Consider the following 17,414-nt stretch of genomic DNA (forward strand, 5'->3'; position numbering starts at 1 on the left):
TCAACATATTCAAAGTTAGATAGTCCTCACTTTTGCTGTAAAGTAGTATATTAATTTGGTCATTGGGGTGTGTTAATGAACAGTTACAACAAGCTTATGCAAATTTATGTGAAATTAGAGGATTGGCATGTCAGGCAAGAGATTAGTGCAAGTTATTATGAAATTTACATTGAAATAACTTATGAAGGTGTGAGATAAATTTTGCAGGAAAAGGAAAATAAAGTAACTGTTGCACTGTTAGCACAGTTTGTGCTGTGGGTTCTGTGAATGCAGTTGGAAAAAAGGCATTAAAAAAGCACTGATGCTTTTAGTGGTAGAAGAATGTAAGTAGATGGCCAGAAACTTGGAGGTGGGTGAAAAATGGTCAGAGCATGCATGAATGGAAGGTCTTTGGGTATTTCTCATTGGATCTGGTTGAGTTAAGCCATGACTCACTGTTGCACACCGTGACAGAGCAGTTCTGCACTCTGACTGTGTGTGGGTTAATCTTTATCCATGCTCTTGAAAGAGAAATGGGAATAGTTAACACTGGAAATCACCTGGCTTAGTTGGAAATGCACTTCTGGGAAAGTAGGTTTCATATACACCAGGGGAACAGCTTCCTTCAGGTCCGAGGCTTTCGGGGAGGCGGTGGCGTTTCTTTGGCCACTGGGAGTTTAAGCATATGGAGACTTGTTCCCCTCAAGCCCTGTCTCTGTTACATAGAGTTCCAATTTGTCATTTTTAACGTGCCTGAACTGGCAGTAGAAACACTGGAAACTGTTTTATAGATGTAGCTCAAGGATTTTTAAAGACGGAGCTGGTGAGCTGCTGACAGGAGGAGTGGGTGGAACCAGGGGCAGAGCTTTCCTGAAGGTCTGGAAGGATGCTGGTGTGCTGGGTGGATGGACTGAAGGATGGGAGTAGTATTTACAGGCAGGCACTAGCTCTGGGAGGTGCTGAGGACCAGCTTGTGTGCCCCTGCTTGTGTCTTTACCTGCCTGTTGCCTGGGTGGCTCCGCTGGGTGCAGGGCTGGTGGTGAGGGAGGGAGGATGACGTGCTGAGCGTGGAGCTCGCGTGGCTTTACCGAGAGCGTCCACTCGAGAAGTTTTTGTTTGTTTTGTTTTCTTTAAGCCCAGTGTCTGACTTTCTCTCTCCCCTCCTGCAGGCTGCCCTCGGGAGAGGCAGTGGGAGGCAGTGGAGCTGGCCTCGGCACCGGGAGAGGCTGGACTTCCCGTCTCTCTGTGCTGAATGGCTGCGATGGCGCCCGCTCTCACTGACGCAGCAGCTGAAGCTCACCACATCCGATTCAAGCTGGCTCCCCCGTCCTCCACCTTGTCGCCTGGCAGTGCCGAGAGCAACGGCAACGCCAACAACATCCTCCTGGCCACCAACGGCACCAAAAGGAAAGCCATTGCTCCAGAGGATCCCAGTCTAGATTTCCGAAACAACCCCACGAAGGAAGAGCTGGGCAAGCTGCAGCCGCTGGTGGCCTCTTATCTCTGCTCGGATGTAACATCTGTTTCTTCAAAAGAGCCTCTGAAGCTGCAAGGAGTCTTCAACAAGCAGACAGTCCTTAAATCTCATTCTCTCTTATCTCAGTCCTTCTTGAAAACAAGCGATCTGTTGGGGAGGCAACCGGTGTTGGAATTCACTTTGGAGAATCTAAAAACAATGAGTACTAATAGTCAACCACCTCTCCCGCAAGCGCCTGTAAATGGCTTGGCCAAGAAATTGGCCAAAAGTACCAATTCAGACCATGAAAACTCTAGTTCTCTGAACGGTGGGAAATGTGCTCCTCCTCCTGCTGCCCTCCAGGGTGTTGACTATAATGCAGGAGGTTCTGAATTGGGGGACATGAAGACCGGGTTGACCAATTGCACTCTTCCACACAGAAGCCTTGACGCAGAGCACACAACTCCATTTAGCAATAATAGCACTGCAAACAAATCTTCCCTTAATTCCACGGAGCAGCAGCGGGTGCTCGAGGGTGGCGGTGGAGAGACCAGGTTGCCCGGTGTTGCTGGTCACTCTGACTTTGGGAGCAGCAAGTTGGAGGAGCAGAAACCTCCTCTGCTGGCCGGTCCCCACAGCGCTCTGGACTCGGAGATGAGGACGAGGGCGCTGCTGCGGCGCCAGGCGGACATCGAGAGCCGTGCCCGCCGGCTGCAGAAGCGCCTGCAGGTGGTGCAGGCAAAGCAGGTGGAGAGACACATCCAGCAGCAGTTGGGTGGCTTCTTGGAGAAAACTCTGAGCAAGCTCCCAACTTTGGACCCCCTGAGGCATCGGAGCCAGCTGATGTTGACCAGGAAAGCAGAAGCAGCCTTGAGGAAAGCTGCAAGCGAGACAGTTACTTCAGAAGGCCTAAGCAGCTTCTTGAAGAGCGATTCGATATCGGAAGAACTGGAGAGATTCACGGCCAGTGGAATGGCCAACTTGAGATCCAGCGAGCAGGCCTTCGACTCGGATGTCACTGACAGCAGCTCGGGAGGAGAGTCTGACGTTGAAGAAGAGGAACTGACCAAAGCAGACCCAGATCAACCCCACGTACCACTGTAAGTAGCAGTTGTGCTTTGCTTTCCTCTGGTGGGGGGAGAGCAAGGGGAAGGTGGAAAACTTGGGTTTGTAGGTACACTGCTGTTTTGATAGTCTTTGATCGAAGAAGCGGTTGTTAAAATTAGCATGGTGTGATTTGCAGCACACTTCCGAGTTCAGGCAGCACACACGACACAGAAGATAAAATTCTTCATGGATATGATAGTTGTTGCTATTTGTGTGGAGCAGCAAGTCCTGGAAATGCTGGCTGGCTGGAGTGGTGCAAGCATGCTGCAGATACGAACCCCAAATACTACAGACAGATCTCTCCACGATGCGTTGGACCTCTCCCTGAAAATGTTTGTCTTTTTACAATGGGAATCTTGGTTGTAAACCAGTTATGTAAAGTAAAGCCAGTCTGAATCCTTGTGACTGGGGAGTTACGCTTTTTGTTAAATGAACTGCCTGGAAAAAAATCCTCTGGAAAGATTTGGTGCAAGTGCCAGTGGAAGTGTGAATTGAGCGTGTTTTCTTCTGGAATCTTGGGAAATTATTGTTGGGAATTTTCTTCTTGTCTGTGAGTTGCATTAAATCATGACAACAGCCTCATATTTATGTTGTTAACTGGATGCTGCTTGCCTAAGTATTGGGTGTCAATTTGTGTGTGCATCCTTGTCAAAGCAAAAGATCTTGAGACATGTCAAGGAAGAAGGGAAATTTTTCTCCCAAACAAAAGAATTTTCCATAGGAGCATCACAGTATTTTGCACAGATCTCATAAGACCATATTCTGTGCCTGGTCTGTCACACCCTGCTTGCATCAGTAGATGATCTCTTCCACCTTGATAGACGAAGTGAACTTAAACCTCAGTCTGTGAGGCACAGCTGTGGTAGACAGAAGGCTCCCTGCAGCAGTCAGGGTCTTGCTGGGAGTGTGGATGGCTTTCTGGTGGAGGCTGGAAATAGTCACTGGGACTTCTGCATGCCTGTGCTCTTCTGGGTTTGCTCAGATGTTTGTGGAGAAATAACTAGGTCTGATTTTGATACCTGTTGTCCAAAGTAAAGCTGATGGCTGGTTGAATGCTGCTCGACAGAAATTTCACTGAACAAGGTAGATGGATGTGAACAGTTGTATGTTTGGTAACTTCAGCATCCTCTAAAAAAAAAAAAAAAACCTCATATGGATGAGTGCTGATAAACAGATGTTACAGCTCCTGAATATTAAATTCCAGCTAAATGTCACATCATGTTTTGGGATGTTAGCATAGGATGGATTTCTGTGTGGCAGGATTTCATCTTTCTCCCAGTGCAAAGCTAGTCACTGAGCACTTGGTCCCTGCTGGCTGGACATAAAGGTGTTCTCAGGCTGCTGGAAAACAGTTTAATAATTTTATTCCTGTTCTAGAATGTCCACAAACTTGCTGTTGGGATTAGTAGTAAAATTGCACCTATAAATATTGTAATAGTTATTAGAGGAGACATTTGATTAAAATTCTGCCCAAAGTAGTGTGAAGTTTCCCATGCTGTGGGTTTCCTCGATTTGTGTGTTGTCTAGCACAGAGAAATTTCTTTGCCACTCATCTGAGTCCCAGGAGGAAGTGCAGTGTTGGGAGATGTGATGCATGAACTCCTGTGCTGACTTCCCTGCCCTCTGTGGTCGTTGTGCCTTTATGTGCCCCAGCCTCTCGAGTACTCTTAAGAAACCAAAGATTTTTAAAGCTAATAAAAAGAATGGTCCTCCTCTTGTTTGTAGGTGCAGGAGCTGGTGTATATGTGTACTGGCATCTAGGCCAGGCCCACCAAACCTTGTTTCAAGCTGATGCCTGTGGGTATTTAGTAATTAGTCTTCCCAGCATTGACTGTCCTGTTGGCATCAGAGCTCTGACATTGGGTCTCACGAACTCTGGCACTGCTGAGGTTGAGGCTGAATGCACATTTGTGCTCGTTAGCAAAGCTCCTGAAGTCAACCTTCAGAGCTGGTGGAAGCTTCAGAGTACATCTAAATATCATTCCTTCCAAAGTGTGCTGAGGCAGGAAGGGAAGAGCTGACTTTTCCACTGGGAAGCTGCCCTGGGCCAGCTTATTGTACAGAGCCATTGTTTTATGTTTGTGTGAGCACAGAGCAGCGAAGGCTTTTTGCTGGGCTGCTCAAGTATGGCTGGATTTTGCAGCTTGCTGAGTTTACTTATTAGAAGGAAGGCTTCTACCCTGATTATTTTAATTTTGGTAGTGAGCTGGAATATCTTAATGAATGTAAAAACTTCTGTTTCGTCCTCCAGTCAGCATCCCTGAGCTGTGTGTTGCTCCTGGGTGCTGCTGCCTTCCCCCAGGAAACTGCTTGCTTGCTTCTGGGATTTGAGTGAGAGTTGCACTACAAACAGTGTGTCTTGTTGCTTGCTTGTGGTAGGTGGCCATGTCCCAGACTGCCTCTGGGATTCAAGGAGAGGCATGCAGAAGAAACAAAGACACGCTTACATCATGCTTAGATAAGAGCTGACCCTGGCATGGTGGCGTTCCAGGATGGGTATCTGGGCAAGGACAGGCTCTGAAGCGTTTGTACTGGTCTGGCCCTCCTGATCTCAGCTGTTGAGCAGCATTTCCCTGAGGAGTTGCATCTTTCCAGTAGCATTAAGGATCCATCAGAACTCAGGAGGTTGTTCTAAAGCACTTGTAGACCTGCTGCCCAGGAAGGTGCTGTCATTCAGGTGCATAACCAGGCCATCGTGTCATGCATAAACAAAGCAGGGAGGAATTCGTTACACCTCTCTTGGGGAGCTCTGCCAGCTATGGGCTTGGTTTAACAAGGAGCTTTTGATTCTCATGCAGCTGATGGGGAAAGAAAGCTCGTGCAGAGAGGGCAGGTTCAGGATGTGTTCTGGGGTTTGTGTGGATCAGGGACCACCTCGCTGCGTTTCGGATTAGCCAGACACAACTCCTTGCCTCACAGCTGAGATCCTCTTACCTTTGGCTTCAGAAGTGCGTGTGGTGGCAGAGTGAGGATCCAGAGAAGCTTTGCCTCTGCTTGGTGGTGACGAAGGCAGGCTGGAGCCTCCCCTGCAGAGCACTGTGCTGAAGTTCCCTGGCTGGGCGTGACGTGGGCAGCTCCCGTCTGAGGCAATGAAACCTGCCTTGCTCTGGAAGGGCCCAAATGCTGTTGTCAGAGTGGTAGGATCAGGAGCTGCTGTTTGTGAAAGGACCCTGGGAGCAGGACATGCAAATTCCTCGTGGTGCTGCAGGGCTCTGGCTTATGTGGCCAGATGATGAGTGATGGTTTAGCAAGTAATCAAAGTCCTGATGTTTCTGTGGCCCTGTACTGGCAGATATAACTAGGAAATACTTTGTGGCTTGTGCATCTTTATAGTAGCAGCTTTTCTCAGGCTGGTTGATTTCTTTGGTTGTTTTGCATTTTACTGTGGACTGGTTTCTTTGGAATTTGTCAATTATTTTTGGCTGATTTGTTACCTATGGTGAACAGCAGCATGGTGATTAGCTGGTGAGGATATGTGGTTCAGTCTCTGCAATGCCCAACTTCAGTCTGTGCAAGATGGAAAAATTCTGAAAAGGCAGTGAAAACAAATATTTAATTGGAACTTAGCTTCTAGTTCAGGTTGCTTATCTGGAAAGTCACTGTTTTGATGGCAGTTGCATCAAGCTGCTGAGAGTGAATTTAAGTTCCTAGTGACTGACTTCTCACAGCACCTTTTACAAGGACTGGGCAGCACCTGCAGCGTGTTCAGTTGTGGTTGTTATGATGCCTGTGGCCATGATGCCTAAGCAGGCTTCAATTATCCTCGTTTACTGGTGGGAAATTGCTGGACTGGAGTAGTAGTGAAGAGTTCTCACTAAGAACTGCTTTTGTCAGCACTAATTTCAAAGTCTTACGTTGGAGAGGGATGTATGTGGTACTTGCATCCATGGTTGGCTGAGGGGTAGTTGCAGCTGGTGCATCAGTGGACTGAAAAATAGGATTTAGAAATTCTGATTTTCCTCCCTTGATTCTGTTTTTCTAGTGAGGGCATGGCAAGGAAGCCTGTATCTCAAGGGGTACTAAATGGCATCTCTCAAATGGTGACTTCATGGAGCTGTAATTGAGATGGCAAAGCCCACACTGGGGACTAAGGACGCTTTTCCTACTGGTCACAAACATGCTTCACTAACTCCAGTTTATGCAGAGCAATCCTAAAAGTCTCCACTCTGTGGCTTTTTCAGTTACCTGCGTGGCTTTCTGTGGGTTTTTTCTTGGTCTTGACTTCTAGCTGTGCTTGTAGGTGCCGATGACAACATGGTGCTTATCCTGCTATTTTTCAGTTATTTGTGAAAACTGAGGTCGGTTGTACCTGAATTGCTTGTAATCCACGTGCTGCTCAGCAGCAGCAGCAGCATGTTGGTCAAGAGATGTTGTACCTGAATTGCTTGTAAGCCACGTGCTGCTCAGCAGCAGCAGCATGTTGGTCAAGAGACATGTCCCTCAAGCGTCTTTCAGTTGGGTAGAGAGGAGGAGAGCAAATCCTGAACATGTTCTTGCTTTGCATTTGAAAGAGGAATAGCAGAGAGCAGTTCATTGTTCAGAAATGCTTAATCAGGTATCCAGAGTAAGTAGGACACTCTGCAAGTCTCTCTTGCATTTAAGAAAAGAGGGCAGATGAGAACACTGAGAGAGAGATCTTAAGAAAAATGAGTCAGTTATTTCTCCAAGAAATGATAGTCATAGTGCACGTTTTATGGCTACAATGGTTGTCTGATAAGTTATTTCTGACTTCTGTTGCTGTCTTGATCCTCATGCAGACCTCACTGGAGTATGGGAAGGAGTTTAGGTGTGTTTGGTGTAGGTGCTCAAGCTGCCTTTGTTTTGTCAAGGCACTTGTTGGCTTTCATCCTGGAGGGAGTTTAATTTGGATTAAATTTATCTTCCTAGGCTGAAGTCCCAGTGGTTTGGGGGGAGCAGAAGGGAACCAGCACTTGGTGTTGGGTCATGTCTGTGAAGACTAACGTTGGAGTGAGGTGCTGTGGTGAAGGAAAGGTTTGGGTTTGGTGTTGAATGCAGAGAAAGCATCTTTGCATCTTCCTCACAAACGCCTTTAGTGCTCTGGTAGGGTTTTGGGTTGTTCTGGGCTGTGGGACTGTGCTGGGCTGGAGTGTGGAAGATAATGTGGAGGATGGGAAAGGATTTGATGCTTGGCACTGCCAAAAAACTGCTTTGTCTCTGTAGCCTGCACCCAGTGGGGCAGTGGGTAAGAACAGTCTCTAGTTCAAGGTTTTTTAGGACTTGTGGGTGACACTTTGGATAGGGTTGCATAAATATTTACTTTACTTTTTATTGGAAAAACCCTGTCACAGCATCTGATGCAGCAGAAAAAAACGTTTGTGAAGTTTGCGAATGTGAGCTGGCATTAAAAACCTACTGTGGTGGCTCCTGCTCTCTTACAGTCTCCTGTGAAACTGAAGTTGGTGTTTGAGCAAGGGAAAGGGGCCCCATTTAGAGCTGATCTCTAATATTGGAGTCTAATATGCTGGTGTGGGGGATGGGGAAAAAAGACTTGTCTTGCTTTACACCAGCATCTGTAAGCTACAGTTTAGAGCTGTGTTTTTATTCTTCTTAATACTGACAAAAGACCAAAAAAAAATCCTGTATGGCTAAAATGAAAACTGAAGGGATGGCAAACGTAGGCTTAGTTGAAGGGACTGTAAAGGTGCACTTCAGATGTTTTTCTTCCTGAGAGATTTGGGTTTCATTATGCAGTAACATGGGCTTTCCCCCTCCTTTGTTCTCTCCTCCAGCAGAGGTTCTGGTCGCGCTAGCTCGGCAGCAGCGCCAGACTTCCAGCTGGGGGGAAGAATGTTTTCCTTGCTGAACTGGCACTACCCCAACAGATTTTTCCACGGAGTGTGTTTTGGGCACACCCTGGAGATGGTGCATTTTTCAAGTGTCTCCTTTCAAAGGGCTGGAGAGCTGGATGGCTTTGCTGGGCCACCTTAGATAGAATGCTTCAGGTAGAAGAGAACTTCAGAAACTGAAAAATTGACTTAGGCTTTACTTGCTGGATTTCTGGATGAAAGGAAGGACTTTAAAAATACAAATAGGTGAAGGCCTGCGTATTGAGTAGTAATTCAGCTGGGAAGTGGAAGAAGCTTGAATTGCAGTTGAGTGTGTTGCAGTTACCCTTCAGGTCTCTGGAGCGAGGTGGGAACTTGAGGTAGTTCAGTTAGGGACAGGGTTTAGCAGTAGACTTGGTTACTAGAGTTAGGTAAATGGGTGGACTTGATGATCTTCAAGGTCTTTTCCAACCTGAACGATTCTGTGAGGATTCTCCACTGCACTCAGAGTTCTCCAGCATCCTCTGGTTGTGGCTTTCTGCATTTGAAACCCTTGCCAGTGTGCTCCTTGTGTAGGTACTGCAATGGTTTGCTTAAGTAACATCCAGCTCTTGGGGCTTTTTTCTTTCCCCCTCCTTTGACCTTCTCTGTGATAAGGTTACTTTCTGGAATGCCTGCTCCAGCTTTGACCTCAGCTCTGAACAAGCTATTTATGGGAAGGGTACCTGGCACCGGCGTGCCGAGTTAGGGATTTGTTAATGGTGCTGGGGGTTTCTGTGCAGAACCTGCTTTTTCATTAAATTGCATCATGTCAGCAGTGAGGGGGATGATGCTTTGGTGGAAGAGAATATTTTAAAGGAGACAGTCAGAGCCTTGCCCTGTTGGGAGCTTAAATTCACCGTCGTTATGAAGACAAGGGAAAAAATTCTGCTGACGGCTGGTCCTGTTGAAGGTAACTCCCTTGTCTGCACCTCCCCAAACCCAGCCTCCAGCTCTGTGCCAAAACACCCTCCTTGTCCCAGCATTGTCCGTGGCTGGCTGCTGTGCCCAGGCAGGGAGGTCAGCACGGGGATGCCTTTAAAGCCCTGGTGTCAGTTGTAAGCCGTCAGGTCAGTGAAGGTGAACCCCTTGGCAGATGGCCGTTTTCTCCCCCGTGCTCGTGTGCAACCAGGATGTCTCAGCTACAAAACGAGATGTTCCCAGTGATAGTGGTGGCAGAGCTCTGCTGGCACATCCCGTGACGCTTCTGGAGTGGATTAAGTGGTGCTGCCTTATGAATGGGCGTGAGCACGCCCTTTCCAGAGGCGCTTGATTCTCCAAGATATTTAGTCCATTTTAAAGGGTTACAGCTTCCTTTTTCTGTTAAATACATACCTCCTTACTGCGTGAAACAGAGAATTTGGGTTGTCTCTCACTTCTGTGTTGGAACAGTTGGGGAGTGGGAGAAAGGGGTGGTGTTTGACCCAGATCTTCCTGCAGTTTCAGGTGTCTCCTTGCAGCACCATCCAGCCCTGAGTTTGATAGTTTTGAGTGTCATTTCACTTCTTTAAAAAGTGCCTCCCAACGGGGTGGATTTGTGAAATGTGACTTCATTTGGCTGCTTGCTTAATAAAATATGCAGATTTTAAAGCAATGGAAAAAAAAAACAACCAGCCACCTCTAACTATAATGGTGACTTTTTTTAATTAGGCTCAAATATTTGGTCATCAAATTACCAAAAGAAGGAAAACAGGATGATCGGGGTTTTCCTTATGCAGCAGAGCTTTAGGCTTTTATTTGTGACATTTCAGCAGTTTCCATAGTAACACATAACGATGTTGTAAGAAATGTTGCAGGGATTTTATTTATATAATAAAGGGAGGACTTTAAAATATTAATGGAAGGCAGCATGCATCGGAGGAAAGTCTGATTGTATTTTCTGTTTGGAGCAGGAAAAATGATGCTAGGTAAAGGAATGTGGTTTGATGCATTGTCTGGAGTGAGATACTGTCTGTAGATTGTGCTTGTCTTGGCCAGCAAACAGAAAACAAGAGAACTTCAGTCATCTTGGGAATGTTTGCCACAAAATCTTTCCTCTCTGATACTACAAGTAAAGCTCTGGAAATATTCTGCTGTTGCTTGTTCTCCAAGTCCAGGTAAAAAAACACCTTTTTTTTCAGGAGTACTTCTTGTCCCAGCCTGTGTGCAGCTGCAGCGTGCCTCCTCCTGTGGTATTTGGTTAGCTGTTTGGAGCTGTTACCCTGTTCATGGGGGTCTCTAAGCTTAGTTGGGTTAAAAACTGGCTGTCTCCATTTAGAAGCCTTTGTAGCAGTGTTGCTCACGTGGCTTTACAGGCATTTGGTGAATTCCCTGGTGGTGGCTTCTGCTTAATGACCAGTATTGAGCTTTTGCTGTTTCGGGGCTGATGACGTTACGTTGCATTATCAAATCCAATCCACTCTTGAGTAAGAAGCAAAGGGGTTTTATGTAGATGCAGTAGGCAGAAATATAGTTAAAAAAAAAAAGGTTTATTGGAGGAAAACCAAGGGGTTTTGGGGTGTCTGTGTGTGTGCATGTATTTAGGTGGGTGGAGTTTTGAGTTGTGGGTCAGCAGCCACTCGCCTGGCCCTGTATTTCCACCCAGCTAGGTGAGCAGAGGTGGTGGAGGCAGTAAAAGGCACTGTGGTTTAGATGACTTTGCAATTAAATCCCTTGTAGGAACCCGGCAAGAAATTTCTGCTTCGCAGATAAGCTTAAACATCAGTGCATGAGTGTCTCACTTCCGTGTGTCTTATCTATGGCTTTCTGTTATCAAGTTAGATATTTAATCTTCCTGTTATTAAGTTAGGTATTAAGTCGTCTCTGGTTCTGGCCTTGCCCCAACAGCTTGTGAGTGGAAGCTGCCGTGTGCCGGTCCCTGTGATGGTTGGTGGCCTCTGGATCCAGCCAAGTCCTGGCCAGAGGTTACAAACAGCTCCTTGCCAGGCTCTGCATGGCCACTGTCTGGTTTTCCTCTGCTGTAATGGCCAAACTTGGGCGTAGTGACAGCTGGTCCTGCCCTGTCCTTGTCTTCTGTCTGCAGCAGAAGCTGACTAGTAGTTAATGTTTCTTCTGCCCATTTAACTTTGGAGAGGGCACCTCCTTTTAAAGGAGCAGTGCTGGGTCCTGGTTCATTCCTGGACATCTGGGTGTTGCAGACACTGCTGCTGCTTCTCCTCCCTGTGCTTGCAGGCTCTGAGCAGTCTGGGATGAGCAGTTTCACTCAGGAGCTGTACATGCCTGTGGAAATCTCACTGTGTTACGCTGAATAAAGATCTGTTGCATTGCAGGAACAGATATCAAATTCTGAATAAACTCGATGCACCCTGGCTCTTTTTAGACTTGCTTCTGCATACTAGGTGACAAAAGCACTGCCTGCTGCTGTCGCCCACAGTGACTGGCCTCAGGAGTGCTGGAGAAGGAGGTCAATGTGTTCAGACGTGGGCGGGGCAGCTGCTGGTGGCCTTGGGTGCTTTTCCTTCGCCCTCCTAGGAAGGGGTGTGTGGTGCAAGGGCTCTGCAGCTGGGCACGGTGCCCGTCCACCCGCAGTCTCTGCCCATTGCTGTCGGGGGTGCTGGGGGTGTCAGCACAGAGGAGAGCAGGAATTACCCCTCTGTGTCCACCCGTGGAGCAGGGCAGGGTCTGATCCAGAGGGGATTGCTGGGTGGCTTTGAAGGCGCTTTGGTGCGCAGCACAGCTTTGGCAGCTTCTGACAAGATGCAGCTCCTGTGGTCCCAAATCCTTCTCTGGGTGATTTGATGTGAAGAGGTAATGGCTCTCCAGCTTTCCCAGTGGCTTTTTTCCCTGCTGGAGGCTCACATCCCAGTGCTGAGGGGAGAGAGTTTCTGTTTAGCAGCCATTTCCATTCCTAGGCTGGGACAGTAGCATGAATAAAAGTTGCAGCAGCTAAATCTGCCTATTTTTGTGTGAATTGGAGCCCTTCTCCATGTGACTTCTGCTATTCCAGTGCTGGCTATTTCAAAAAGATGAGACAATTAGCCTTCTGTGGATCTGCATTTTGAATGCAGAACACTTGCAGGGCTCTTGTTCCATGTATGCAACATTTTGTGGTATTGGCTTTTTGCTGTCTCAGACTAAAACAAGAAAATTATTCTCTCTGCTCCTACGTTGTAGGTAGCTCCTGCCATTTGCAGAAATCTCTGAAAGCCAAAAGGAAGATGCTGTTTAAACTGTGACAGCAGAAAGTAATTTGAAGAAACAAGCACATTAGGAAATCTTTGGAGGCATTAACCACTTTTCCTATGTCAAGGCAGATTAAATTGATACAGATTAACTTTCAAGTATTTTTCATCATAACAGACACACCTGATTGTCATCTAATGACTTCTCAAAGATTCGTTGTTCATCTCTTGGTCAAAGCCTCACTGTTTCAAATAAAATAAATCTGCTTGAGTGGTAGCCAGACACTTAAAGAGAATTCTTCAATATGATGATTAACTTTGTGCCTAAAGACAGCTTTCCATAATCAGCCTGTGCTCACTCCCTCCGACCATCCCCCTCTCCCTGCCTCTGGAAACGGGCAAAAAGCCCAAAACAACTTAACTCTTGGTTATTTAAACCTATTTTTAATACGTGATACTTGTAGAAAATCTTACCTGAAGGCTTTGATTGACATTGTCTTGTGTATTAGCTCTTAAACTGGCTTATGAAGTGTGTACTTTTGCTGTGTTTTTTTTTTTCCCTATGAACATGAGCTGTTCTTTGAGCTCTTACTAAGAGGCAGAAATGAAATCTCTCTCCAGTTACAGCAGTTCTGCTCTTGTTCACTCTTCAGTGTGAATCTTTGACTTGTCAGATATGCCCCTGTGCCCCTTCTCTCACTCCTCTTGTGTTGGGATGTCCAGGCCTTTTTACTATAGGGAGTTCCAGTTATTTTTGCAGCTCATTCTCCTGTGTGCTGGCTGTTGAAGTAGTATTTGTTTTCAAAATACCATCCTGTGTAGGGAGTAAGCTTTCGTAACCCATCCTAGTTGTCATGGCACAGATCTGCCTTTTTTTCTGCCCCTTTGCTTGCTGTTTCCAGGCGTGCTTTGCTTATGTCAAACTCCTGAAACCAAATGCCTCTTCAGGCTGGGTACAGGTAAGCCCTAATCAGATTAGTTGCTCTGCAAATTAAGTTGCTTATTTTGCCTATGTTTTCTTACGCTTGAGCAAGTGAATTTGTGTGCTAGGACAAGGCACTCTCCTGTGACAAATTAAAGGAGAAGTGGCTTTATGAAGAGCTAGTGAAAATTACCACCTTTTTATTTGAATTCTGTGTGCATATGAATTTCTTTTTTCCCCCATGTCTATATGATCTTTCCCTCTCCCTCATGGGCAGTAGTTGCATGTTTGCCATCTCCTCTGCCTCATGTCTTTTCATTATGTCTGCAGCAGAGCCCCTAAACTGAGGTTTGCCCACTCCTCAGGTAGGTGCTTGGGGCACACAGGAACTCTCATTGTCTTGCACCCACATTCTTCTTTGTCCCTTCCTTCTTCCATCCTTCCCACAACTGAAAAAGATGCTATGTGGAAACTTCATGGCGCTCAGTGAGGCAACTCCTAGATGAGTAGGAAATTCTGTGAGGTTTGTCTTTGTTGTTGTCATGCCTGTGAAGGCTTTGGCTGTAAATTCCCAGAAGCTTTTAGTTGTGATGCTTGGAGCAAGTGATGACTGCAAAGCTTCAGTCATCAGGGAGGCAACCTCCCCAATCCCTCGTGGGGGGAGCAGAGTGGTCCTCACTAGTGAGAGGCTGTTCCTGAGTGCTCCTCCCCAAATCTGCCTATCCTCACTTTATTGTTCTGCTCTGATCTTGTGGCATTCTTCAAAATCACTTTCATCTACGTATTGTCTGCTTGTTAATATCCATCTGTATCCAGAGCACTTGGCTACTTTAAATGTTTGCCTTATATAATTAAAGCTTCTCCCCCCCCTCCCTTCCTTTCGGAGCTTTCTAGTAGGATTGGATTTTTTTCTTTCTCTGATGTAGGTGTTTGAATGTCTAATCTAGTCAAACAAGTACATAAAGTAATCTTCCTGTTCTGGGTCTTGCTGTAGTAGTCTTACTGGAAAAAAAAATATTTGTTTTCACCTAAATTTATTAGGCTTGGGAGAAAACTGAAATCTTTCTTGCAGTTTGAGACTGAAAACAAAATTGCCAAGAATACTTATCCAGTGAGGCCTTTTCTCCCCACCCTCTTTTTTTCCCCCACTCTGGTCCTGTGGTCCTTTACAGTGAGTTGGATGCTTATTGCCCAGGGATTGTGGATTTTGTTCAGATGAGAAATGCTGGGATGTGTGTGTGTGTGCCTGTCCTTGCTGCCCTTGAGAACTGCTGACCTGGTACAACTGGGAGTATTAATTGAAGTAATGGAGCTCTCCTCTGTTTCACTTCATTTCTGGGAGTAACTTGTCCAAAAGCATCTTACTCTATTTGTTTAGCTGATGCTTGGTGAGATAAAGGAGGTTCTGAGAATTTGTGATTATCTACTTAACCATGGCTTATGCTGTTGTCTCTTACAATGCAGTGGAGCAGATAGGTAGCACCCCTCCTCCTCTTCTCTGCCACGAAGAACAGCAGCTGCCCGCCTTCCTCAAGGATTAATCATCTCCCTCATGCCTCTGATCAGTTTTTGACACACATTAGGGCAGAGAGCTGAACAGAAAAGTGTTGTCTCTTGTTGTGGATGATGTAAAGAAACCACACCAAAATCTCACCTAGCTGCACCCCATCTTTAATCACTGTAACTGCCTGTTAGCTCGGTGCTGGCCAGTCTCACTTCTAAAGTCCTGGCATTCATGGTAAGAGATTGTATGATAATTTGAGGGACCTTTTCCCATTGTACCATGGTCTGTCTTTGTATTTGGGTTAAAATCTCCCATGGTCTCCAGTCCTCATTGAGGATTTCCTCCCCCTTTGAGCGAGGTGACAGTGCTCCAGCACAATGGCTGCAGTACAGCTCTGGTTCTTGCCACAGCTCGTTCCAGCTAGGCTAATGAAAAAAACTTGTCCTGTCTCTTCCAGAGCTGGGAATCCTCTAGGTTTGGGGAAGTGCAGATGCGTAACAGTTTGGCTGTTGAGCCCGCTCGGCCCTTTGGACCCTCTGAGGCTATGTAGTAATCGACTTGCAGCGAGGGCTCTTTGTTTCTGATACAATTACTTTTGTGTTGGCTTTTGTTGGGAAATGCTTGGCTTCAAAGTTTTTGAATGCATTTGAAAATGTACCATGTGTTTTATGCTTTCTTCTGACATGTGCCAATAACGTTGATGTGAGTCAGAAGAGCGTTGTCCTAAAGCAGCAAAGTCTCAGGTTCAGCCCAGTGCCACTTGCTGTGGTGGCAAATGGTCCAGTCCCTAGTGTGATCCTGCATCACACCTGGGGCTTTGGAATCTGCTGTCAGCCTCACGTGGCTTGCAGCTCATCTTAGAAATCTCCATAGATTGAGAATCTGTATTCTGTTCTTGGCTTTATGGGAACTTTGTCAAGCATTAAGGTCTGGCAGGTGACATAGTGCTACAAACTATTTTCGTTTGCCCTTGCTCGTGGGTTGCTCAACTGAAAGTTGCCACAGTGACGGTGTTTTGGCTCCTAGATATGTGAATGTGACACGCTTTGCTTTTGCTTGTAAATAAAACATGAAAAAATACCTGGTATGCATGTGTATAGAAAAGCCTAGCTCATGGAAAGTAGTGGTTGTGAGGTAATTAACGCTCCATTCGCTCCTGCTCCCTCTCCCCCAAAAGAGTAAGAAGACTCTCCTGAAGTGAACACATTTTGATAAAAGTCTCCTCATGAGACTGATCTCATGATTTTTTGAGAAACTGAGGAGGGTTGGGGTAACTCTGCCTTATGTATGAGATGTTTCAATGCTGCCGATCAAAACATCTTCTAAAAATATCCATCTTCTAGAAGAATCTATTCTGGCAAATCGGAGCCCGATATTAAATAACACCCTGTTGATTGCAAAGGATTCAAATTAAAGAAACAGACCAGTATTCACCTCTTTCCTCCAGTTCCAAGTCTTTATTAGAAATTTGTTGCAGGCTTCACACAAGATGAAAATAAAATTAGTCTGAGCATGAGATCCTTCCAAAAATGTGGTCCTTGGACTGCAGGAGAGTTTGCTCAGAAGGTGGGAACTGGCTTGCTGTTCTCTGCAGAGACTTTTTTTCTGTTGCATGCCTGGTTTCTTGGCATGAAGTAAACATTATCTAGTCCTTTTGAAAAGTCCTGAAGTAGAGAGTGTGTCTTGGCTGAACCTCATTGAAAGGGCTGGGGAAAATCTGTCCAAGAAAAATAAATTTCTGGTGGAGCAGCCAGCAGCGTGCGTGACGTAACCACTTTGGGAGGGATGGGGGTGGTACAAACAGAGCAGTTTGATTTGGCTCTGGGACACACGGGTGAAATGGGAGGATACAGTTAAGATATAACCATTCCTTTTAGCCTAAAATAATTCAGTTCTTGGTGTTTTTCTCATCATTTCTTGTTTCTGTGGTATATCTTTCCACTTTGTACCCTCTATTTTCTGATCTTCCGTAGATCTTGCAGAAGAGCATCTGCCTTTGCTCCTATTCTGTAGGCCACAGAGCTGGGTATCTGCAGGGTCTGCTGTTGGGGATCATCCCCTGAGGTGTGATATGGGCACCTGCCCATGAGGGTCTGCATCACCTAAAGCCCTGGCAAGGGAATGAATCTCATAGAGCTGCTGGTGTTGGGTTCCTGAGGCTATAAAAACTTGGTGGGGTTGTTAGTTTGAAGAGACACAGTCCATAGGGCTGTGTTTGATAAGGGAGGGGGAAGAGTCAGAAAACATACCTGTGGGGACAAGGGGACACTTCCCTGGGCTGTTGCCTCTTCTCTCCTCGGGTGGTGTGATGTTGGGGTCTTCTTTCCCAGCTTGTCCATGGCTGGTTCTTCTCCCCATCCAGCCTCTTGCTGCCGTGTTGTGATTCAGGGACTCCCCTGTTTGCATTATCAACAGAGAGGAGTCACGTAGCAGTGGCAAACCTGCCACGTCTGCTTGATACAAACCCGCATTGTCCTTGACAGGGACAGCGCCTTCCAGT

The 17,414-nt window shown here is 46.3% G+C and overlaps 1 protein-coding gene across 1 annotated transcript in view; it reads left to right on the forward strand.

Moving 5' to 3' along the window:
• Positions 1-1,175: 1,175 nt before the first annotated feature.
• The window catches only part of KANSL1 (KAT8 regulatory NSL complex subunit 1), a gene marked incomplete at its 3' end in the record, with an annotated part of 67,944 nt that continues 51,705 nt past the window's right edge, over positions 1,176-17,414 (forward strand). The window contains 1 exon segment of the mRNA XM_008946022.1: positions 1,176-2,535. Within this exon segment, the coding sequence (XP_008944270.1) occupies positions 1,232-2,535 (1,304 nt within the window).

This window comes from Merops nubicus, unplaced genomic scaffold (assembly GCF_000691845.1).
Source record: "Merops nubicus isolate BGI_N331 unplaced genomic scaffold, ASM69184v1 scaffold15358, whole genome shotgun sequence".
NCBI classification, from domain to species: domain Eukaryota; kingdom Metazoa; phylum Chordata; class Aves; order Coraciiformes; family Meropidae; genus Merops; species Merops nubicus.